The following is a 22,490-nucleotide window of genomic DNA, read 5'->3' on the forward strand; positions in this document are numbered from 1 at the left end:
TTTAATTTATCATTGCTTTTGCCCTGTCACCGCTATGTTGCTTCTGTTTCTTTTATGTCTTCTTTTTTGTTTCCATGTGTAACTACATGCATACTCCTCCTTGGTAAGACCTTGTGGAATAAACAAAAAGCCTATAAGTTAAAAAAAAAAAAAAAGTATTACTTTGTGCTTGTTTGCCATAAAAAACGGACTCTTAGGATTTTTGAGCAAATAATGTCGTCAGAAAATCTGCATTGAGCAGTGAAAAAATGTTCAAGTGTTAGCTGTAATCTGGGGAAGTGGCAAGATTTGTAATCAGCTTCCCCCGGCCTCTGCAGTGGCACAGCAAACAAAGGCAGCTCGAGGATTGGAAGTGAGTGACCCCAACACAGCCAGTTGTTGTTTACTTTATACAGAGACTGACGGCTGCACTGTGTATACGTGACTGAGGTCACAAAACCCTCGATACTGCTGCATAACAGGACAGGACTGCTACTAATTAACTCCTCTTTTCTTCTGCATATTTATGGCCTTTCTCTTTTTCAATCTGTCTTAAAGTTTCCTCATTATATCCGCTCTATACAACCTTTTGTCCCTCCGCAGACCACATTAGGAGCCCTGGTAGGGCTCTGGAGGCTGGCGTCCACAGTTTGGAGCAGTTTAACTGATTTATACTCAGTTAATAACCCTAAAAAAATCCACAACAACCATTATGGCCGCTTTAAAAATATCATCAACTCCTCAGAGATACAGGAGAATGTGCATCACAACCACAATACATCCCAACAATCCCAGAGCAGCAGGGGGAACACCCATGATGTATTCCCTCCACTGTTTACTGTACTCTAATCCTTCATGTTGTTCAAACCATTCAAACACTGCTGCACAGGTCATTAAATGTAATTGCTTTGGTTTTGCAGCACTGTGTGTTTGATGTGTTGACACAAAGCAAACAACTCTAAACAAATCTCTGAATCCCTCGTTTCCAAAACCCCCCAAAAATGATTCCTCTGCCGTACGAGCGCACTGATGCAATTATTTCATGTTGATTTGATTATAATTCAGCCCGTCCTCTGAACTCTTGTTCAGCACAGATGTGACACTGGAGGTGGTTTTCAGAGAGCATCCATGTTCGGCCACGGTGCCCTGCCTTCCCCTCTGCCTGAGCTCTTCTGACTCACACTCTGAACACTGTTGCCAGGGCTACCATTTATTAATATTGGTCCATAACTTTGAGCCTCATCACCAGGATACAGCGTGGCCGATGGCTGACACTGAATCACACACACACACACAGATACACATGGGGGCAAACACTTACACACACACACACATGGCTTTGTGTCCAGCTGATGTAGATTGTGAATGGGAGCACCTATAATGGAGAAAGGTTTTTGAAGAACAGGGTGTGAGACTGAGAGGACTGGAGGTGGAATACTTTGGGCACTAGCGACCCCTTGTGGTCGTGTTTAGTCAAGTGTCATTTGCACGCCGCTGCCAGCTTCACCACTTTGTTCATTCTGTGTTTTAAATCCACGTAACATGCTTATTCTGAACAGGATGAAGGTGCGCACTAGAAGAGGGGAGGGCTGATCTGGCATTTATATGATCACACGTTTGTAAATTGTTTGTCGATTCAACCCTGGGTTTGTTATGACGTAACACATGATGACAGTGTTTTTGTTGTTGTTGTTTTGTTTTGTTTTTAAAAGAAAAGTAACAATACTTTTAATAACACTTCACAATAAGTTACACAAAATTGCAAGTAGTAACCCCCAGTGTTAAGAAGCTTAGTGCATTATAAAGCTGCAACTAACTTATTTTTTTTTCCAGTAGTAGTATGATATAATTTTGAGAGGCTAAAAACAGCATTTTCTGCCATTTTTGTTTGGAGAATTACTGTAACAATTAATCTTTTATAAGAATGGTCTTCAATTATTTTTCTGTCAATCAACTAATCAGTTGTCAGTCATTGCAGCTGTAGTAAATTTGCTCAAGTGCTGTTCTTAAGTACAGTTATTGTTTACATTATTTTTCTAAATTTCCAGGGAAATACTGTACTTTACATTGTCTAATAACTGTAATTAGACAAGAATCAATCAATAAATAATGTTATGTAGTTACGTAAATGTGGGGAAGATAAGACCTTATTGACCCCAGGGTGGAAATTCACAAGTTACCTACAAGTACATAAAGTCATTAAAATGATCCACCTTTGCCAGCAGCAACATTACAGTGTTTTAGGCCTACACATTTCAGACTGCAGACATCTGTATGTTGTACTTTTGACTGTAGTTTTATTGCCTTTCTATATATATATTTATTCTTGCCTTATTGTCTCTATTATGATCTGATTTTCATTATCTAAAAAATAGCAAATCATTGAATTCAGACCACATATACAGTAATATTCACAGCCATATGTCATTCTGTAGTATCAGAATTTAAAATAAAATAAAATCAGAAACTCACTGAGGTGATTTCACTTGTTTTGGTTGATTAGACCTTTTCAGGACTGTGTGGGTGTTTGCAGACTGTGCCAATTTTGTTGCAATGACAAATTACAACTTTGTCATTCTTATTAGCTGCTTTCTCAATATTTCACAGCTCTGCCCACCTGCAGCCAAATCAGCCAAATATTAAAGGCCTGTGGGGGCTTTTAAATCTCTGAAAGAACAATTTTCTTTCTCCCTGTGAAGTTAATCGACAGTGGCCCTCCAAAGATGCAGCGCAGTTGACATCAGTCAGTCTAAATCCTTTATTATTTCCTGCAAGTACAAAATATAAATACAGTTATAATGTTTTCTCGTATATTAACCTCAGAAAGAGACTACCAAACTTTGTGTACACTGTTGGTATGTATTGTAGAATTACAGCTCATCACAGGCTATAAAACAATTAGCCCCTGGAAACGGATAAATAAAAGGCCGCCAGTTCTCCTATATCTGAGCAACAGCACCAGACTGAAAGAGGCGCGACATCATTTTGTGTTTATTTGTTGACATTCTGTGAGGGCGTTTTGCATCTCTTGGTGGTCATTTTAATATTCTTTGTATTCACTTTACAGTTGTTTAGGTAATTAAGCATGTCTTTGCAGACATATTGCAGTCGTTTTGTCGTTTTGTGGCCATTTTAATTAGGGTTTTTTTACTGTAATTTTGCACATTTTTCTACTTATTTTTCAGTTGTTTTTTCACTTCTTTGTAGTTGCATTGCCTGTTATTGTGGACACTTTGCATCTCTTTGTGGTTGCAGCCCTGTCTTTATAGTTGTTTTATGAGTCTTTGTGGCCGTTTCATATCTCTGTAAAGCCATTTTGCAACCCTTTGTCCTCTTTTTGCAGAAGTTGTGGGTTTTGGGTTTTTTTTGCCTCTCGTTGTGGTTGCATTGCAAGTTGTTGTGGACTTTCTCCACTTTTTTTGTGGTCATTTTGGAATTTTTATTGCAGTTTTGTAGTTGTTTTGCATGGTAGTTTTGTATCACTTTGGAGTTGTTTCACTGACTTTACAACAAAAATATTAACTGTCAAACTGCGACTCTGGCCCAGGTGCCCTTTTACCTTTTGGACTCCTGGGTCTGTGCCCAGTAGGGCCGATCAGTGAACCACTCATGAGTACCTTTATCAAGAAACAAAAGCTTTGTTTTGGTCATCCATTTTTTACTGCTTATGTTTTTTTGTTTTTTTTTACTACTATAGATCTATTGTGTTTAGTTTTATCCCAAAAATGACTTCTGTTACTGTCGAATTGTGATGTCCATCTATGAGTTTTGTTTATAAGTCATACAGTTAGGTTCATATTGTTTCTTCAGTGTTTATTTTGATAAATTTCAGTGACTTGTCCAGTTTGTACACAGAGTAGCTGTACATTTCCAATTTGAATTTCTCTGTTGATGCAAGAAATAACAATGAAACACTTACACCCCCAACTGGTCACTTGGTGCAACTAAATGCTGATGCAAACACTGTCAACTCAGTCTTCATACTTTTTTATGAAGAAGAATAATATTTGCACTGTAGACCCTTTATGCTAGTTAAACTTAATAAGACTTAATACTTTTAGAATCATACTTAATTCTTAGTGTGATTATTAGAGCATATTTAAACCGTGGTTGGGTAAGAGTGGGGACTGAATTTTTTTAGCAAAATACAGAAAAATGGCCTTTTACAATAATTTAATCTTCAATCAGCCAACTCACTTAGAATGAAGAGAGATGAAGACTGTAATTGGCATATACACTATGACCTCATCATTCCTCTCAAGCTTACACAAAATTCAGTGCAAAAAATATTGAGGAAGGACACTGTTAAGACCCGCTCTGGGTGAATTTAGGATCAAAGCCAACAGGTGGGTGTTGGGCTGTAAGTGAGTGATGAAATGTTTGTGATCGTTCAAAGCGGTTGTGGTTGTAGCAGGTGTTTGCAGAAGTGTTACAGCAGAGTTGAAAGTGTGAACCGCAACTGACCTCTTAAATTGACTGCATTATCGATATGAGTGCCACAGATAAACAGTATGTTGCAGCGAGTAGAATATGTTGTCTGTGAGGGTAACAGTGCAACTTGAGTTGTTTGCCTAACTCACAGGCTTACAGGTTAGTTAAGGACTTGAAAGTCTGAAATATAAGACATTAATTTGCAATGCAAGCATCAAAAAATTAGCAGGCAGCAGAAGCAAAGACATCACACACAAACAGATCTGAATACAGTGAGTGAAAAACAAACAGCCAAGACATCAACTTACAATACGCATATTATACTGACACTAATCTTTAGTATTTGAGCAGACAGAACTTTGGGCGTCATTATGACCCCACGTTGCCAAATGTAGGATAGCTGGTTGTCACACAATAATCTGTGTATTCAGACCAAATTTTAGCAAAAAATTGAGTTTTCTGAAGAACCTAAATTTGATGGATAGCTGAGTGGTGGATTATACTGCAGAATTGGTCTAAGAACTGTTTTTATTCTGCTGTCAAACTGTGTAATCTTTGAAATCCATTGTTACGCCATGACCATGAGTCCAAACTGTCTACAGCTGCACTCACCTACAAAGGAGCAAAACTTTCAAAGTCCCCTGTCTAGATTCACAAAACGCTGCTCTTTGATGGAGCATTATTTTGAGTAAAGGCTGTGCTTGGATATATGTTGCAACAAGTAGGTCATGTGTGAATATAACAGCAAAAATCAGTGTGAAGACGCTCACAGACTTCACTCCTCGAAAGCTGTGGTAGTTCTAGATAGTTTTCTTGAAAATACAAAAAAACCCCTAAAAAAACAAAACAACACCACAATTTGAAAATTCCCCTCATTCTGTTTTAAGCCCCTCCTACCAGATGAGCACCAGCATTTGCACACACTTCATACAGTGACTTGTGCAAGTATTAACCATTAATTTCAACCATTCAAATCTTGATTGTGATCAGGATGTAGTTATATAGCGTGATCTATGAGAATTACCTTCCTGTTTACATTGCAAACTTGTGAGCCTGTAAATGTAGATGACACACTGTGATATAAGGCTCTGGGTAAGGTTACACAAACATAAACTCAACTTTACCGTTGCTGTGAGCTTTTGCCTCTGGTTAGCAGAAGGCTAAACTATTAGCACATGTTCCCTCCATCTCTGCAATACTTTGCCAACATGTACAAGCGTTTTATTTTGTTTATTATAAGACCTTCTTTTTAGGAAGTTCGTCTTGCTTTTTTTGGGCTGGTTTGCAGTAGACAGTTATTGCTAGTGCTCAAATAGGAACTATTTCTGCAATATTTTCTGCCATTGAATCAGACTTTAGTAGGAATGCACTCTCTTCCAAATTACCTGCAAATGGCCAAAGTCTCCCATCACTATATTGGACTATTTGCCAATATCTGATATGCCAATAGATAACATCTCATTTTGCTGATAACTGATACTGATATTGATATATCCACTTTTCCCCCACATAATTATAGTGATAATTATAGTGATCATCAAGTCTGGAATTAATATCATATTATGCATTATCTTATCATGATGGCCCACCAGCAGATGGAGGGCGAATATAAGATGCTCTTTCATGTATGTAATTTTCATTTGTTGTGCAAAATAAGAAAAATACTTCAGCGTAGGGTTGATGTATTTTGTACACGTTTACTCTGTCCACAAGCAATAAATATGGGTATATACGGGTATACTGGTCTGTCATATTGGCAGAAATCAGCATTTTGGCTGATTCCTATATTTCCCTTTAAAGCCAATATCTGCAGTGTCCTTACTGAAAACAGAACTAATAGTAGGTGCAGAACTCTAGTTTTCTCTCAGTCCACTTGAATTACAAAATGCTGAAAGGTTATTATGTCATTTTCCACCCAATGATGCATTAAAACCCTGTCTTCCCCAGCTGTTAATGAGAAAAATGATGACTCCTTTTTTCCTCATGACTCATTTTATCAGATTAGCCTCAATGTTCCCATCAACAGTTTACAACTTTGGAGTCAAAGTTGCATAATCACTTTAACTGTGTTTTTACTGTTTATGGCTTTTATTGCCCATCCATCTACCCTTCTCTGTTCTTTGTGTTATCAAGGAATTATAAAAACTAAACAAGCTTCATGACCAACGCTGGGTTTTATTGACCAATATGCAGCTCCCATTTCAATGCACAATAACAGATGGTGGCTAAACACTGATAGCTGTATATCATAGTTCTCTGTCCCCACTGTAATGCAGATTTTAGTCCAAGGTCAAGGCAATGAAGACATTTTACTGAGCTAATTGTAAAGTTGAGTGTGGCTGCGAAATATAAGAAGAGACTGGGACCTCAGTTAGTGAGACATTTCTTTTTCTTCTTAATCTTATGAACAAGAGCTTATTAAGCATTGGAGGATTGTTATAAGGCATAAGAATTGTTGCTGTTCATTGGCTATTGGCCACCTGGAACAAAAGTATTGTAATGTAGTAACTCAGTCTTATTGTAGCGCTGTGCTGGATGTAAGCGTGTGATAAAGATGGGAGTGAGCCAAGCTGAAGTGCAAATTAATACCATAAATTCTCAAATACTGGCCCAGACCTTTGTTTACCCCTAATGCTATCATTTGAAACAGGCTTGAAGTGTCAAACCTTTGTTGTAAGTCTGCACCGGCGATAGCCAAGGCCAGAGGCACTGTGTTTTAGGGATGTACTTCTGTCCTTTCGTACATATTCAACAATGTGCTGATTAGATTTTGGTGGTCAAAGGTCAAGTTCCCTGTGACCTAATCTGTCTCATTCTGATGAATGCAATATCTCAAGAAAGTTTTAAGGTTTTTTTTTTTTTTTAAATGTGGCACAAACATTTGCGTAGACTCAAGGATGAATTGATTAGATTTTGGCAATGAAAAGTCAAGGTCACAGTGACCTTGTATTCATCTCATTCTTATTAACTTGATAACTCAAGAACACTTTGAGAGAATTTCTTCAAATTTGCAACAAACATTTGTGTCAACTCAACAATGAGCTGATTAGAATTTGGTGTGTGAAGGTCAAGGTCAAGTTTCATTTTCTTGAACTCATTATCTGAAGATGACCCTAGGAAAAAATTTGGTCAAATTTGGCACAAGCATTCACTTGGACTCAAGGGTGAACTGATGGTCAAAGGTCAAGGTCACGGTGACCTCATAAAAAGGCCATAACTGTGTCTGCATAGATTTTCTGTGCTGCTGTGGTGAAGATGTATGTGAAGCCAGTCAGTGCAACTTGACTGGTGTACTGAGGCTTACGATTGTGTGGCAGCAAATCTAGTTTAACATGGAACTCCTTTATTCAGAGACCTCTGGATTATTTGACTCCAGGTAAAACCCTCCTGAACATCCGGATCCTACGTTATCAGAGAAAGGGTGAACACACATGAACAGGTGCTGGGCTAGTGACTCATCTTTGATGGGCAAAAAAGTGCTGGAGAAACACTGATTTTGTGATGTGAAACTATGTTATTCAGTATTTGTATTGTTTGAACATACTGCCTCCCTCTGTTTCAGAGAGGAAGATACCTTTGCAGATAATTTGGCTCAACGCTGACAGAATCCTCAGTTGGAGTTCATGGCACATGGGAGATGTTTCAAATGGTTTCACTATGCAATTCTCATCATGAGATGCCAGAAAAACCTACACACTGCTCCTTCAAAACATCTCACCGAGGTCACACAATCTCTTTTGCAGATGAGACCTGAGAGCAAATTACATATACACAAGGTAATAGTAAGACAGGTCGCACTGTAAAGTCAGACACAGTACTCAACAATCACAATTATTATTATTAAGGTTACAGCAACCTTCTATTTTAAATTCTGTAAAACATAGTTGTAGGTCTGCGATGAGTGCTTTTACACGCTCGGCCCGTCTGAGCAAAGATTTAGCTGCAATCTGCTGATCTTATATTCATATCACAAGGTAACTTAAAACGTGTGGGTAACATCTACACTCTGGCGTCATCACATGTTCATCAGCTGCCCCTTTCATCACAACTGGCTTTGTGCAGTTCACTCACTGTAGAGTTGTAGATGAATGGGTAAAAAACTGTATTTATTTGTACAGTACTACTCATAATACATTAATTTGCGCTCAGCACTCAGGAGATATATATAATTTTGATAGTCATTCAGTCTGAAGTCAATCAGGCTTGTGTCAAAATGTAAAACGCAGTAAGGTGAACTCGTCTTTCTCATGTACGCAGCTCAGTCTGTCACTCCGCTCCACATAAAAAGCTTGTTATTTCTAATCCTACAAACAGACTGCAGGTGCTTGCAAATGTGTCATGGATGAAGAAAGCTGCTCTACATCTTTTACAGTCTGTGATTTCACCTTTTCAAAAGAGCTGTTCGAGCCCATCGGGCATATCTCTCTCAGGTCATCGTCAAAGTCATTTAGGCTTGTGTCAAAATGTAAAATGGAGTAAACAGATGCACCTGCAGCATTATTTTCCTCTTTCTTCTGAAGATGAAAGAGTCAATCTTTTGTACTTTTGAATAAATTTAAATATGAGCTACACTGAGCCATATTTAATTTGGTTTCAAAAGCCATTTACAGATTTAATATGTGTTTGTTCTTCCACGATGATAAGAACTCAGATGGTTTGTGGAGTGTATCTATGGCCTTTCAGTGAATGTGAAACTAATTATCTGGGTCATTTTATATCTAAAAATACTGTTATGAGCTCTATTAAAGCTTTGATGGTAACACCATAGAACTTCACTGATTTACAGCAGATTTATGCTTTTACAGGTCAGGGAAAGCGAACATACAGCATTATCTTATCTTAAAAAAAACATATAGTGCACATGATTTTTAAGTAAAATGTACAAAAGCAACATTTATGGGACTGCATTTCAAGTTCTTTTGACCAATTGGACATTGGAGTCGTCATTCATTAAACACAGGACTGTGTTGTACTTCTTGTTTTAAATTAAAAGGGTTGGTTGAGCTCATCTCACAGAGTGAAAAAATGGGCGATTTTAAATTAGAGGGACTTTACTCTTTCCCTAAGGCACACTGAAAGCTTTGTAACTTTACGTTTATAAGATGCATTTCAATCTACCTCTAATGAAAACAGACAGGTAATTTAAGAGTGTCAGCTCTTTGATCACTGTATATTACTGATGTCTTATTTCAGCACTATAGCTCTGTGGTCTGATGGTCTGCCAGGTTTGAAGTCATGATCAAAGCCAGTGGATCCCAGTGCACCATTGAGGTGTTACCTAGTAAAAAATATTAACATCAGGTAGTTGCAAAGTCCATAAATCACAAGCTGTATGTGCATAAATCTGGAATAATAAACAAGCGATAACAAAGTCCTGTCTGTTTTTATAATAATGATAATATTCTTTATGAGCTTTGTTCAAACAGCTACTTATGAAGTGCTTTACAGGTGACAGCAAACTAAAAAACAACAGTAATAAAAGACAATAGAAAAAGTTGAGGGTTTTTGGATTACTTGGCGACAGTAGCTCTGTCCACGGGAAATAGCAGTTCATAAACCAAAGGGTGAAGTCACGGTGGCTATGTCCGTTACTTAAAAAGTCCATGAGTCAAACTGAAGAGTCGAATGCTGCTGGAAACTTGCAACAAGAGAGTCACAGCAGAGAGCAAGAAACGGTCCAAAGTGTGGCTTCATTTCAGAGTTAGAGATGACAACAGTACTTCTTGCAATGTCTGTAAAAATCATTATTTCAGGAAATATGCTGACACATCTTTCTACGCAACTTACGCGTCCAGGAATGCCACGAGTGCCACTTTTGTCTAAGCTAAGCAGCGTGTCCGTTACCGAGGCTAAATATCCTATGTTTGAAAACATTAGCAGCATGCCGTGCCATGTTATGTTAAAAAACAGTGGCCTCATCTTTCTGCAAACAAACAAGATGACCTCAGGTCCCAGGGTACAGGAGGAGAAGACTACCAACCAGCTGACTTTATTGTATTTAGCGGCATTATATTTAAGCAGCAACGAGAGACACATTTAGCAACTTGTTTAGATAATCAGGAAAAAGGAGAAATATACTGTCATTTTTTCCCACGTTTGTTGCTGTGAGTAAGCTCACAACAGCGCTGTAAGTGGCAGATCAGTGTGCAGTGTTGCCCTTTCTCAGAGAGACGCGGCCGCATCAGTCAACGTCCAGCAAGTAGCCCGGCATGTGTGGAGGTGCGAGGGCCCGTTCTTCGCTGTAATTTTGAGCTTAGAATTGATTTGGGATCGATCCATATAAATTATAAGTTTATGAATTATCAGAAAACAGAACAATCCAAAAAGTTAAGCCTGTGATGTTTTTTAATCACAAGAGAAAGAGATGAAACACATCTACATAAATGGAGATTTTCTTCTATCACAAGTACATATTTTGACACATTTTACTCATACGAAGCTCGTTATTGCAAAAAGTACATTAGCTGTACTGGATACTTATTTCATCAAAGTAGCACAGATTCCTAAGCATCAGCTCCACTGTCAACTAATAATTACCTGAATATCTGTTTAAACTGCACCAGAATAAATTGATGTCAAACTTATTCTAGTAAAATGAGAGAAGATTGATGAAAATGTGAAGATGCTGCTGTAATAAATCTCCTGGTCATACACTCTCCCTCCTCCTCCTCTTTCCCTCTCCTCCTCCCCCTGCTCCTTTTAGCTAAGTGGCAGTTTACATTTGGCTTGAATAGAAGGATATAAAAATACGTTTTCTATGGAAATCTCTTCAGGATTACAAGGATTTGTCTATAATCTGTGGATCTGCAGACACAGATCCTCGAACATGCATTCATGTGCAAAACATGAAAATTTACATCTTCACACGTCCACAGACTCTCCATTCACACACAGTCACTTATGTGCTGCAAGTAAACAGCCTCATCCATGTTTTTGAATGCATCATTTGCTTATTTCATGTTTTATTGATGCAAATTACTAAGGTAAAACCAATGTGCAAGATTACCCAGCATCTTAGTGGGAATTCCCAACCCACAGCTGCTGAGTTGCATCATACCACAGTGAAAAATCTGGAGAACCACAGTGAAAAAATAAATAACAAGTAGATGGTCATTGTGGCTTGACACATTGTATTGTCAGGAGGCAAAGAAATGTTTCTGAGCACCAAGATCCACCCCCAAAGCCACTGCACATGATTCCTATCTGAGGGCCGCAGGGAGAGGAGGAGGAGAGAGAGATAGAAAGAGAGAGAGAGAGAGAGAGAGGACAGTCATGCACTTACTAGCAGACACCCACACACAATTTCTCACCAGACACCCACACACACTTACTCACATACGCTGCATACACATCGGAGCGCCTGCTTTATAGCCGCTCTGTCTGTGGATCTATTCGTGACAGACGCGTAGTGCCAAGATGCCTTCCTGTGGCTGGCTGTTGTTGGCTCTGTCTGTGGCAGCACTAACAGGTAAAAAGTTCCTTCTTTATCTTCAGTAATCTCTGACTTTTATTGAGCTGCTGCACTGTGACGGTCAATAAATCTATTTGCTTATGATGGTGACAGAAGCTGTGAAGTGGTGTAAAATGTAAAAAAAAAAAAAACAAAAACAGATCATATGCAATTAGTTTTGATTGCATGCATTCAAAATAGCTTGCACAAGGGGCATAAGAAATTGCCATCTGCTTTCTCTGTGGCTCAGATTTCTTTGCATAAAATTTCATCACAGACGGAGAAAACAGCTTTCTCTAATGTCCCTTTTTATCATCTTTACTAGATTTTCTGCGGACATGGACTACACTCTCTCACTGCATTACTCTTATTGGGCACATTATGATGAATGTGATTTATTTCCGTCTTTATTTCTTGCACAGCTCTCTCATCTGAGCTCGTCCAGTGTCCTTTACTTTGACTGACTGGAGAATCGAGTTGCATCGATTGCAAAGATTCCTCTGACCGTCACCTTGTCTAAAAAGATTTAACACGATAAGTCATCCAAGAAAAACAAAAGAGTGGCACTTTATGCTGATCTGAAAATGTGCTTACACAGCTCAGCTAGGTCACCACTTCGTATTACTTTCCAAGGTCTTTTCTTGTGACTATGCACTTCTCATTTCAGAAAACACTGTTGCTGCTGTTGTGTATGAGCAAACCGAGAGGAACTGCTCCGTGTACCCACCGGTAAGATCAACTGGTGAATGGAAGCACAAAAAATTACAGAAATGACTTCATATAATTGACCTTAAAGAAGTCACACAGCATTTTCAAAATCATGCAACATGTTGCATGAGTTTTATAAAGTTAGAGTTAATGATTACTGCACAGGCACTACAGTTAATGATTACAGTGGGAGATACAGAAAGGGATGAATCAGCAGTTCTTCAGGTTTTAATTAAATCTTAAGACTTCACACTCTCTCCCTCCCTCTGCCTCTGTGTTTGTGTGTGTGTGTGTGTTTGTGTGTGTGTGTGTGTGTGTGTGTGTGTGTGTGTGTGTGTGTGTGTGTGTGTGTGTGTGTGTGTGTGTGTGTGTGTGTGTGTGTGTGTGTGTTTTTTTTTTACAGTACCTCCCCAGCACAGCAGTAAATACCACTCTCCGGCTGCAGGAGTTACGAGAACAGATGCTTCTCCTGAATATCTCTGCCTACATTATCCCTGGCACTGATGCTCACCTGGTACATCTGCTGTCTGCCATAATTAATTCATCGGTGTATAAACTCTGTGTGTGTGTATTTGTGTCAGATGCTAACCTCTGCTTCTCTGTCAGAGTGAGTATATCGCACCACGTGATGCCAGGCTTGCCTTCATGACCGGCTTTTCAGGCTCCGCAGGTACAATCCCTATCCGCCTCTTGTCTTCTCTGCCGCCTCGTCCTTTCGTTCGTCGTCCTCCTCCTCCCCATGACTCAACTCCCCACGTCATGCAGCTCCTCTACTTTCATCCCACATCCTCCCCATACAGCCATCTCCTTGTTCATTTAGTTTCACCGCTTTCACTCGCTGCGTCATTGCATCTTCTCATTCATCAACGCTCTCCATCACACACTAACTTCACCATTAAATCTACTTTCACGCAGTATTGGAGAACAGAATTAATGATCGTACATATCTCTGTGCTCAGCTGTTGCATGCATGAAAGGATAAAGAGACAGATGACATTTCAGTTAAGTGCTGTTTTTACGCCGGGCCAAACTTATGCCAAACTCCTTTAAGAAAGTGACATTTTCTGGGCCTTCATTAAAGGAATATTTCACCCACAGAATTATCATTAGTATATCAGTTATTCAGCACATTTTACATTGAATTTGTCGAGAAAACTTTTTTGTTGAGTCGAAGTAAAAGGGGTTTGTCTTAAACACTAGCAAAAGTATATCAAAATGTCCGTTTACAAGCATTCACATAACTTGTGCAATATAATTTATGTCTCATTTATCCAGTCAGATGCTCAATATTCAAACTGCAATAAAATGGAAGAAAAGAAAGGCTATGATCAAACAAATGTATTGACATTAGCTCACATTAAATGTCAGTACTCTTCAAGATGGACAAATGAGTGTTGAAAAGAGTGACTAATCAATGAAGATAATTCGCAGAGGCAATAGAGAGAAAGGACTCGGTGTAAGAGACGCCAAGCATCACAATCAAGTCCTCCATCAATCAAAGTCCACGATCAGTCGTCTGTCTCGCCACAGTGAAGGGAGGTTTATCTTTAGTCTGATCTACGAGGACAACCGCGGCGTGTTGAAAATGTTTGTGGAGAACGTGATTCTTGATGCCGTCACACACACCAACCACACTAAGAGAAAGACCGACATCAGGGTTCCCATGGTCATGGAAAACTTAGAAAAGTCATGGAATTTCACAGTCACATTTTCCAGGCCTGGAAAAGCCATGGAACTAGTAAAACTCATGGAATCTTTTTGGAAAAGTTAGGGAATTTTGTTTTGTGAAATGAAATTGTTACAGTAATCTTCCATAGATAACCTCACAGAAAATGTAACATAACACCAATTTTATTTTCTGTTGCTGTCAATATAATGTTTTTCTCATATGCGATGATGTGACATCGTTTTGTTAACCATCATGTACGTTTCTTCATGTTACGTCTCTCCCTTCATGTATTCCAGCTAGCTGAAATTATGTTTAAATAGTTTGAAACTGTTATCTTTAAAAAAACGCCAAGCAAGCTTGCTAAGAAGACAAAATTGTTATGGGTCCTTGAAAAGTAATGGAAAAGTTTTGAAATTTTGTCAATGAATTTGCGTGGAAACCCTGACCATCAGAATCAGAATCCGGTTCTATTGCTGAGTACATTTACATATACAAGGAATTTAACTATGCTTTTTTTTTATGCAAAACAGTTAACATAAAGGAAAAATAAATTTAAATTTTAAGAATTTTTTTAAAATAGAATAAGACATAAAGTAAAATATAGAAGCAATTTAAAAATATAAAATGAAAAAATAGAATATAAAGACCACAAAATGTATGTACAAAAGGTGCACTGGAAGAATCGTACAGATGTGCATGGATGTGGTGTATCCTTGGAAGATTTGTGGTCATTTAAGTCCTTTTATCTCATCTGCATTATTTAATTTTGGAATAAAGTTTTCTTGGCAACTTATTTCATAAGTCACACTACTGTAGGCTATTCAAAACACTATTAACAAGTTTGTTCATTTATTTGGCATGTTTCCCATCGGACATTTTAGACGTTGATATTTTCAGCTGCCGGACAACTCGACTTGATACCGGCAAAAAACATATGCCACCTAATGTATAGCCTGTGCTAAGTGCTTCTTAAACACATGCATTTTTCTGTTTTCTTTTCAAACAGCAAGCCTGCCGAGCTAGCTCCATGTCTGTGCATTTTAATAGAAGGGTTTTTAACAGAAACGTTACAGCAAAAATTCATGTGTTTGAATTTTTTGTTCAAAGTTAGGGCATGCAAGCATAAACGTGTTCATCAGGAGTTTAAGGTAACACGTGATGAGTAACTGATATAGAAAATGATCATTTTGTGGGTGAGGCATTCCTTTAAGATGTATCAGACAACATTTAAATTCAGAAATCTGTTCAGCTTTTGCAATTTAAGTCTATCCATATCATGTGAGGGTACAACCGTGGAATGATAATGTAATGTCTGATTATATATCCAGCACACATCACCAGGTCGCCATCTCCCCTGTGTTTCTTCTCAGCCTTCCTGTTTCTTCTCACACGCCCACATTTTTCAAGATTAGCTGGCCCATCGCGCATTGTTCTAAGTCACCTCTGACATTTATAGTCGTTTGTAATTCACTGTCAGCGCTGCCCTCTCCATAACACAGCTGCTGTCCTGCCTCTCCCTCAGGCACTGGCGTGGTGACTCAGACCAAGGCCGCTCTGTGGACAGACAGTCGCTACTGGGTTCAAGCTGAGAGACAGATGGACTGCAACTGGGAGCTGGAGAAAGATGGTAGGAGGGCGATTGTATTATGATTGCTTGTTATGACAACGCAGGGCACATGAATTCCAATCAGATATTTGTGGGTTTGATGATCTATAGTCTATAAATATCCTGACAAATGTGGCACACATTATCAGAGGACTTACATGATGAAAGCAGCTCATGAAAAAAGGTCACTGCTTGTTCTGTAAAATAAAGTTTAACTCTGTGTTTTTCACACATGATGCTAATGCACATTTGTAAAATATTCTGCAATGCAGATTTTGTTGTAATGGCATCTACCATCAGTTAAGGATTAGTACAGAGACAAAATAGCTCAACACAAGAACACATGCTGCATAAAGACACATGCTGCAAATACAGAAAATAGAAGTCATAACACTGCAGGTCACACAACAACATATGTTTTCAGGGGGCTGTAGAAAAGATTGTTATTGTACTTGAGGTATTGGCTACACCTTCAGCCTTTTACAAATGACTAGAACTCCTAGTATGTTGTGATTTATTCCTGTTTTGTTGTTTAAGTTGCTATGTTTATTTACATTAATTAACATGTTTGCTGTCAAATTTTTCAGTGTTTCCCACAGTAGAATTCACGTGTGCCTAGCTGACTTTTTGTTTGTTCGTGTGTGTCCTTTTTTGTTGTTCCATGTCCCCTCTCTAAATTCAGACTTTTTGCAGTCTTAGTTGCAGGATGGGTAATTGATTTGTCAGTCCAATCAGGGCTGATCAGATAACATTGATGGGTAAAAGAGGAGCAGCTGCTATATGGATGGTGAATGCAAACTTTTAGACCCAGCACAATTGACAATTAAGTTCCACTTTCATTGTGCCTGCTGCTCCATCTGTGCCCAGAGTACGCTCTGCATCCTGCAGTGTTTTTCTATAACCAAACGATCTATATATTCCAATAGCACTCCTAATGAACAGCTCAGCTCCGTAAGTACATGATTGTGTTGGAAACCCAGTTGTTGAGCACATTCCTGAAAGAGGAAACAGAAAACTTTTCAACTCCCAAGTGGTGTTACTGTTGGCACTACTGTTGCAAAGACAACTGCATAACTTCTGTTTTTCTCAGTGCTTAGCTACTGACCACACTAATATCTTGTTTTCAACTATGAAGTAAAAGCCAATCTCAGATTCATGCTTGTTTGGCATTTTGCCTCATTATATTTGCCCGGTCACTAACTTTTTATAAAGCCTTGACCTCATTTGAGTGCTGTTGTGGTACACAACGATTAATATCTTGAACACAGAAAATAAGAAGAAAACAAGAAAGCACAGGCAGGGGCCAGAAAAATATACCACCACACACCTCTAGTGGGTCATAAGTGATGTTTGAGAGAAATTACATCTGTATGAGTCTGAACATTGCTTTTTGAAGATAATCCTGCATAGTATATCTCAAACATCTTCAGAGGGAATTAATGTGCTTGAGGCTGAGAATCACAGACAGAATAGTAAAGCAGAAGTTCTTAGGGACAGATTGATCAATCTAAGTTTTGGTGTCAGTGGAATTTTTTGCAATAACAAATATGTAGAATAATGACAGCCTTTATTTTTTAAGTTTTAGTGCATTGAGCTCTCTGGTCATGTGTAGAAATGTAACGTCTGACACAAATGTTTTTTAACATCTCTTGTATTTAACAGTCTCTTGAAACATATGGAAAATATGGACCAGAGAGTGACCTTTAACTGCTTGTAAATGTAATCTTTTATATCTTTGCTTAAGTCATTGCCCTGAGACTGAAAAGCAAGTTGTTTATTACACCTTTAAAACTGCACATTTTCCTTAATGAAACTATAATGTTTTATCAGTTTTTACATATTGACATACAGTTTAATTGTGCAATCCACATTTTGTTGCAAAGCATTTTAGGCTCATTTGATTTAATACACATCAAACTTACAAAAAACAAACATAATGAATATTTCTGTGATGTTTCACAGTGTTCACCACAGGTAGGTCAAATGGATTTACTCTGTCACATCCTGTAAAGCCAATAATAACTCTGTCGTGTGATGTTCCCAGTGTCCGTCAGCAGTATAGCGGAGTGGCTGATCACTGAGGTCCAACCAGGCAGCGAGATCGGCTTTGATCCCTTCCTCTTCTCCCTCAGTGAGTCTCTATTCTCCATCGCTCCTGTCAGTCCGCGTTAACATCAATAAAGGGCTCGCCCAAGTAGACGGAAAATTATTGATGGAGCCACCAGACGCCATGCAGACTGTTTACTTGAGATTGATTCGGCTCAGTGTGTGTAATCATGTGCAGTTTCCTCCATTAGAAACGCAGGAGGACTACAGCATCAATCTGGAGTCAAGCAATCGCAGCCTTAAGTCCATCCCTGTTAACCTGGTTGACCAAGTGTGGAGGGACAGACCGCCCATCCCACCTGATGACCTCACCCACCTGCCGGACAGAGTCATACGTGAGTGTCTTTATATGCCTGTTCACACACACACAAACACACTCTCTGCAGTCTGCTGCTCTGCCTGTGTGGTGCCCTTTATCTGTGTGCTGATAAATACCTGCAAACTGGATAGAAAGCAATAAGCAGCTCCACAAACACAGCCATAAACAGCCCATTCATGTTTTTATGGCTGCCTGTCAGATCAAATACTAACTTTGACAGAATGGAAAAGCCTCGGGAAAAGGAAGCTGTCTGGACGCCTGTGGGCCTCATTAGTCTTTATGGTAGAAGAATAGACAAATGGAACAAGTGGAGAGCATCATAAAACTAATGGTCTGTGTGTGTGTGTGTGTGTGTGTGTGTGTGTGTGTGTGTGTGTGTGTGTGTTTTAAGTAAGTCTTTATAAATGCTGTCTCTTAGTTTTGATATGAAAGCTTGTCCATATACTTGGTAGTCTTAGCGGAGTGCATAAAGTGATGAGCACTTTGCAGACGGCAGGAATGTCAGAAAAGGACAAAGATACAGGAAAATCACTGATGTGTGTCTGCACGTAGAGGGAACCATCAAATTTCCAGAAGGTTCTGCTATTCATGTCCTCAGAGCTGCACTAATCAATACTTAAACATGAACTATGGGTCAGTGACATGCAGTGTGAAAGGTGTTGCTCTCTGCAGTTTCCCTCAGCTTTAAGGAGCAATTAAGGGCTTTTTCATGTTAGGTGCAATTGATATGTACCATGCCAAAGTACAATTCCCCCCACTCCCTCCACTCTCCCACCACTCAGCTTTCACTTTAGCAGTATTGTTCCATACTTGAGCACATTTGCTTCTTCATCTATGCAACATCTGTCTATGGTTTTGCTACAGTAAAGAAAAGAGTGCAAGCTGCAAAAATACCAATCTCATTCAGTGGAGTCAGCCTTTACATTACATAGTTTATATTTTGGAGACAACGTCAAGTAAGGTTGGGCCAGTGTGAAAATTTCAGCTAACACAGACTTAATATGTGCTATTGTGAAGATGCATAATGAAGCTGTATAACACAAATGAGCATCAAGTGATTCTTGTCATGTGGATGCAAATACTGGTAAAGTATAATGTGTGTGTTTGCAGAAAGGTCCTGGCAGACAAAAGTGGAGCTCATACGGACTCAGATGAGAGACAATCCTTACGAACCAACAGCTCTTCTGCTATCAGCACTGGACGAAACAGCCTGTAAGTAACTCAGACTTGGTCCATGAGAAATGTTTTAACAAATCATGTTTGTGATTTAGAAAATATTATAGTAAACCAAAGCTAAATTTGCCAAAAAATGTAGTTGATATGAATGTCTTAGATGAGAATGTATTCACTGCAGTAGCCTCTAGCTGAACATTCAGTTGTAGTTCTTCACCCCCACAGAAACAGAATTTGATTTAACCCCTTAAGACAATTTGTTATTCTTTAAATGTACTTAATTTGCAAAATTGCATACCACTATTAAAATATTTTGAAAAAGAAAAAAGCATATTTGATTGTTTTAACAATATTTATATAATTTTGCCTTTAGAGTAGTTATAAACACCAAATGAGTACAAAATACATTCAGTTATAAAAAAAAACAACCTTAAATTATCACAAGTATTGAAAAGTGCCATTTAACAACAACAGACTAAGTCCCCGTGTTCGCCAAAGCATTTTTGCCAGAGCGCTTTGGAGGCACAGCGTTTTTTCAGCTGAGACGCTGTTGTTGTATCTGGTTATACTTAATATACATGAAAATGTCGGCACAAGGTACAGTATTTGCTCCGGGTGAAGGGAAGGCTGAAGCATTTAGGGAGAGGAGACGAACCTGCCATTCTGTGTGGGTCATAAGAGGAAACATATATTACCATATGTTATATTAACATTTTTCATCCCGGTTGTTGTTGTTCAGCACTTGTACATGTTCGTAATGACAGTTGGTCTTTGTGAAATGTGTCCCTCCTGCGCTGTGATTGGACGGCTAGGTAGGCCACTTAGGGGCTGCAGGGCCTTCAATAGCTGATTAGCTTTGCTTACGCTTCAGGCTCTGAAAATACAGTTTGCATGAAATGATAGGACAGAAACAAATCGCAAATAAAACCATAGCTTTTAGGATAAATCTGTAGCCTGAGGAGTCTGATGTGAGGGATTATGATAAGAACACAGCAATCACAATGACAGGATGTGCAACTACAATACAAAATGACCAAAATATATAGGAAACAGACTGCAGATGTTTGTTTGCTTTTTAAATTGACAATAGTCATCACATAAACACATGCAAGAAGAAAGATATAAACATTAATTTTTACATTTATACTCTTTTATTATCAGCAGTAATAATGTTATCTTCACATTGTGTATTGTGTTTGCGGACATTCAGCTCAGTAAAACAAACTGAGTTATTCACAGGCATCTTTCATTGAGCACTGCTGAGATTCAGACCCTTCTCGACTTCAGATTTCAGAATTAGCGAGTTTGTTTTCATTGACAGGAGTGCAGAAGCAGTCACGTCCGTCACACACAAATGTTAGATATATAAAACATGTCTTGGCTCAGGTGCAAGTAGCAGATGATGTAAATGAATGCAGGAGATGCTTCTGACAGTCAGGGGTGGTGTATATTTTTGATTTCTAGGGCTGTTCAATCTACGTGGAAACGACATCCCCTACAATCCTTTCTTCTACTCCTACACGCTGCTCACAATGGACGAGATCTGGTAAGTCCATTTTTCAGGGATTACATGTGTGAACATGTGGGATTCCTTTGAAATTGTCTTGTCTCTGTTCTGTCTCATCACATATACCAGCATAAAAAGACGTGGCATTTTTCTTATATAAACCACTTCTTTCATGAACCGCTTTCCCTTCTAACCATCTCTTTCAGGGTTTTTCTGCACACAGACAGAGTGACAGACGAGTTGCGGGTGTACCTGAACGCCTCCTGTAATGGATCCCTCTGTGTGCAGCTGAAAAACTACGACAGTATCCGAGATCACCTGAAGAAGTATGTGGCCCAGCCTGGGGTCAAAGTGTGGATCGGCACTGAGTACACAAACTACGCACTTTATGAGCTCATTACACCAGAGGTACGCAGACGTATTATTCCATTTTATTTACCTTTTTTTAAAAAAAAAAAACAAAAAGAACTTTACTGTCTTCATATAATTTCATGTATCTTTCTCATTAGATAGCTCATATATCGAAGACATTTTTATTATGTCAAATTACATTAATAGGTGTGTCAACCAGTGGTAAATCAGAATAACAATTTAAGTATGTTTATGTAGTTTTGAAATCGTAGAAAAATATCTTCAATCCAGCTAATGTTTAAAATTCTACTTGCTATGTTTCATATTTCCTGATAGTTATATTAGCTGTTTTTCTTCTATCAGCAATTATGCTAACCTTACTGTTAGTGTTATTTTATGATAAATTTTCAATCTGTAAAATGTACATGCAGATCAGCCCAAAATCAAAAGCGCTTATTTTTCTTCTTACCTGTAGTGCTATGTAGCTTGCTATGTAGATTGAAAAATTTGTTTTTGATTTTGAGTTGAATTGATTTTAAAGCGAACTGTCCCTTTAAGTGATTCTCAATTGCACAAGGCCAATTATTCAGATATCACCAGGCTACATAATCAATTTGTAAAATAAGACTTCTTATTCACTTATGATAGCAGTAACTAATGCAGAGTTTGGAAGTAAATGTACGCAAAGAAATAACTAGTTTTAAAGGACATGTTATTTTGTATTAACTTTTATTTTTTTCATCATGTAGGAGAAACTCATGACCAGCTCCTACTCTCCTGTGTTGACAACAAAAGCAGTGAAAGATGAGACTGAGCAGCGAATCTTGAGGGACGCTCACGTATGTCATCAGCACACAGACACACTCAGGTTATAACCACACCAACGTGTACGTACACACACGAGCACCGACGGCTATGAACACTGCTAATGAAAAACACTTCTGGTTGTAATTCAAATCTGCATGACCAGATAGGAGCCTCTTGTGCGTTTATGTGAGACTATTATCATTCCAGGAGCTCGATAATCAGCCCTCACTGTCAGACCGGCGGGACATTTATGAATCATTTTCATCGAGAGCTTGAACACTTCAGTGAACACACACCCTGATGCATTTATTACCCTGTCCAAAGACGTCTGAACAGCCTTGCAACGTGTCATGTAAATCGTTGGTCTGTGCGTGTGGTTTGTGA

The 22,490-nt window shown here is 38.7% G+C and overlaps 1 protein-coding gene across 2 annotated transcripts in view; it reads left to right on the forward strand.

The window, feature by feature from the left end:
- Positions 1–22,490, forward strand: part of xpnpep2 (X-prolyl aminopeptidase (aminopeptidase P) 2, membrane-bound) — a 126,926-nt gene that overhangs the window by 97,792 nt on the left and 6,644 nt on the right. Inside the window, exons 1-11 of one of the 2 annotated variants that reach the window (XM_042493581.2) lie at positions 11,688–11,878; positions 12,528–12,589; positions 12,972–13,082; positions 13,175–13,238; positions 15,760–15,864; positions 17,888–17,974; positions 18,141–18,284; positions 19,379–19,480; positions 20,906–20,987; positions 21,155–21,356; positions 22,049–22,138. In XM_042493581.2, the coding sequence (XP_042349515.2) occupies positions 11,827–11,878; positions 12,528–12,589; positions 12,972–13,082; positions 13,175–13,238; positions 15,760–15,864; positions 17,888–17,974; positions 18,141–18,284; positions 19,379–19,480; positions 20,906–20,987; positions 21,155–21,356; positions 22,049–22,138 (1,101 nt within the window). In that variant the 5' untranslated portion in view covers positions 11,688–11,826. Of the gene's footprint in view, positions 1–11,687; positions 11,879–12,527; positions 12,590–12,971; positions 13,083–13,174; positions 13,239–15,759; positions 15,865–17,887; positions 17,975–18,140; positions 18,285–19,378; positions 19,481–20,905; positions 20,988–21,154; positions 21,357–22,048; positions 22,139–22,490 lie in introns of those variants that run through there. The other variant, XM_088080920.1, reaches the window with a different exon arrangement.

This window comes from Plectropomus leopardus, chromosome 8 (assembly GCF_026936395.1).
Source record: "Plectropomus leopardus strain MGB_pleo_1.0 chromosome 8, ASM2693639v1, whole genome shotgun sequence".
NCBI lineage: Eukaryota > Metazoa > Chordata > Actinopteri > Perciformes > Serranidae > Plectropomus > Plectropomus leopardus.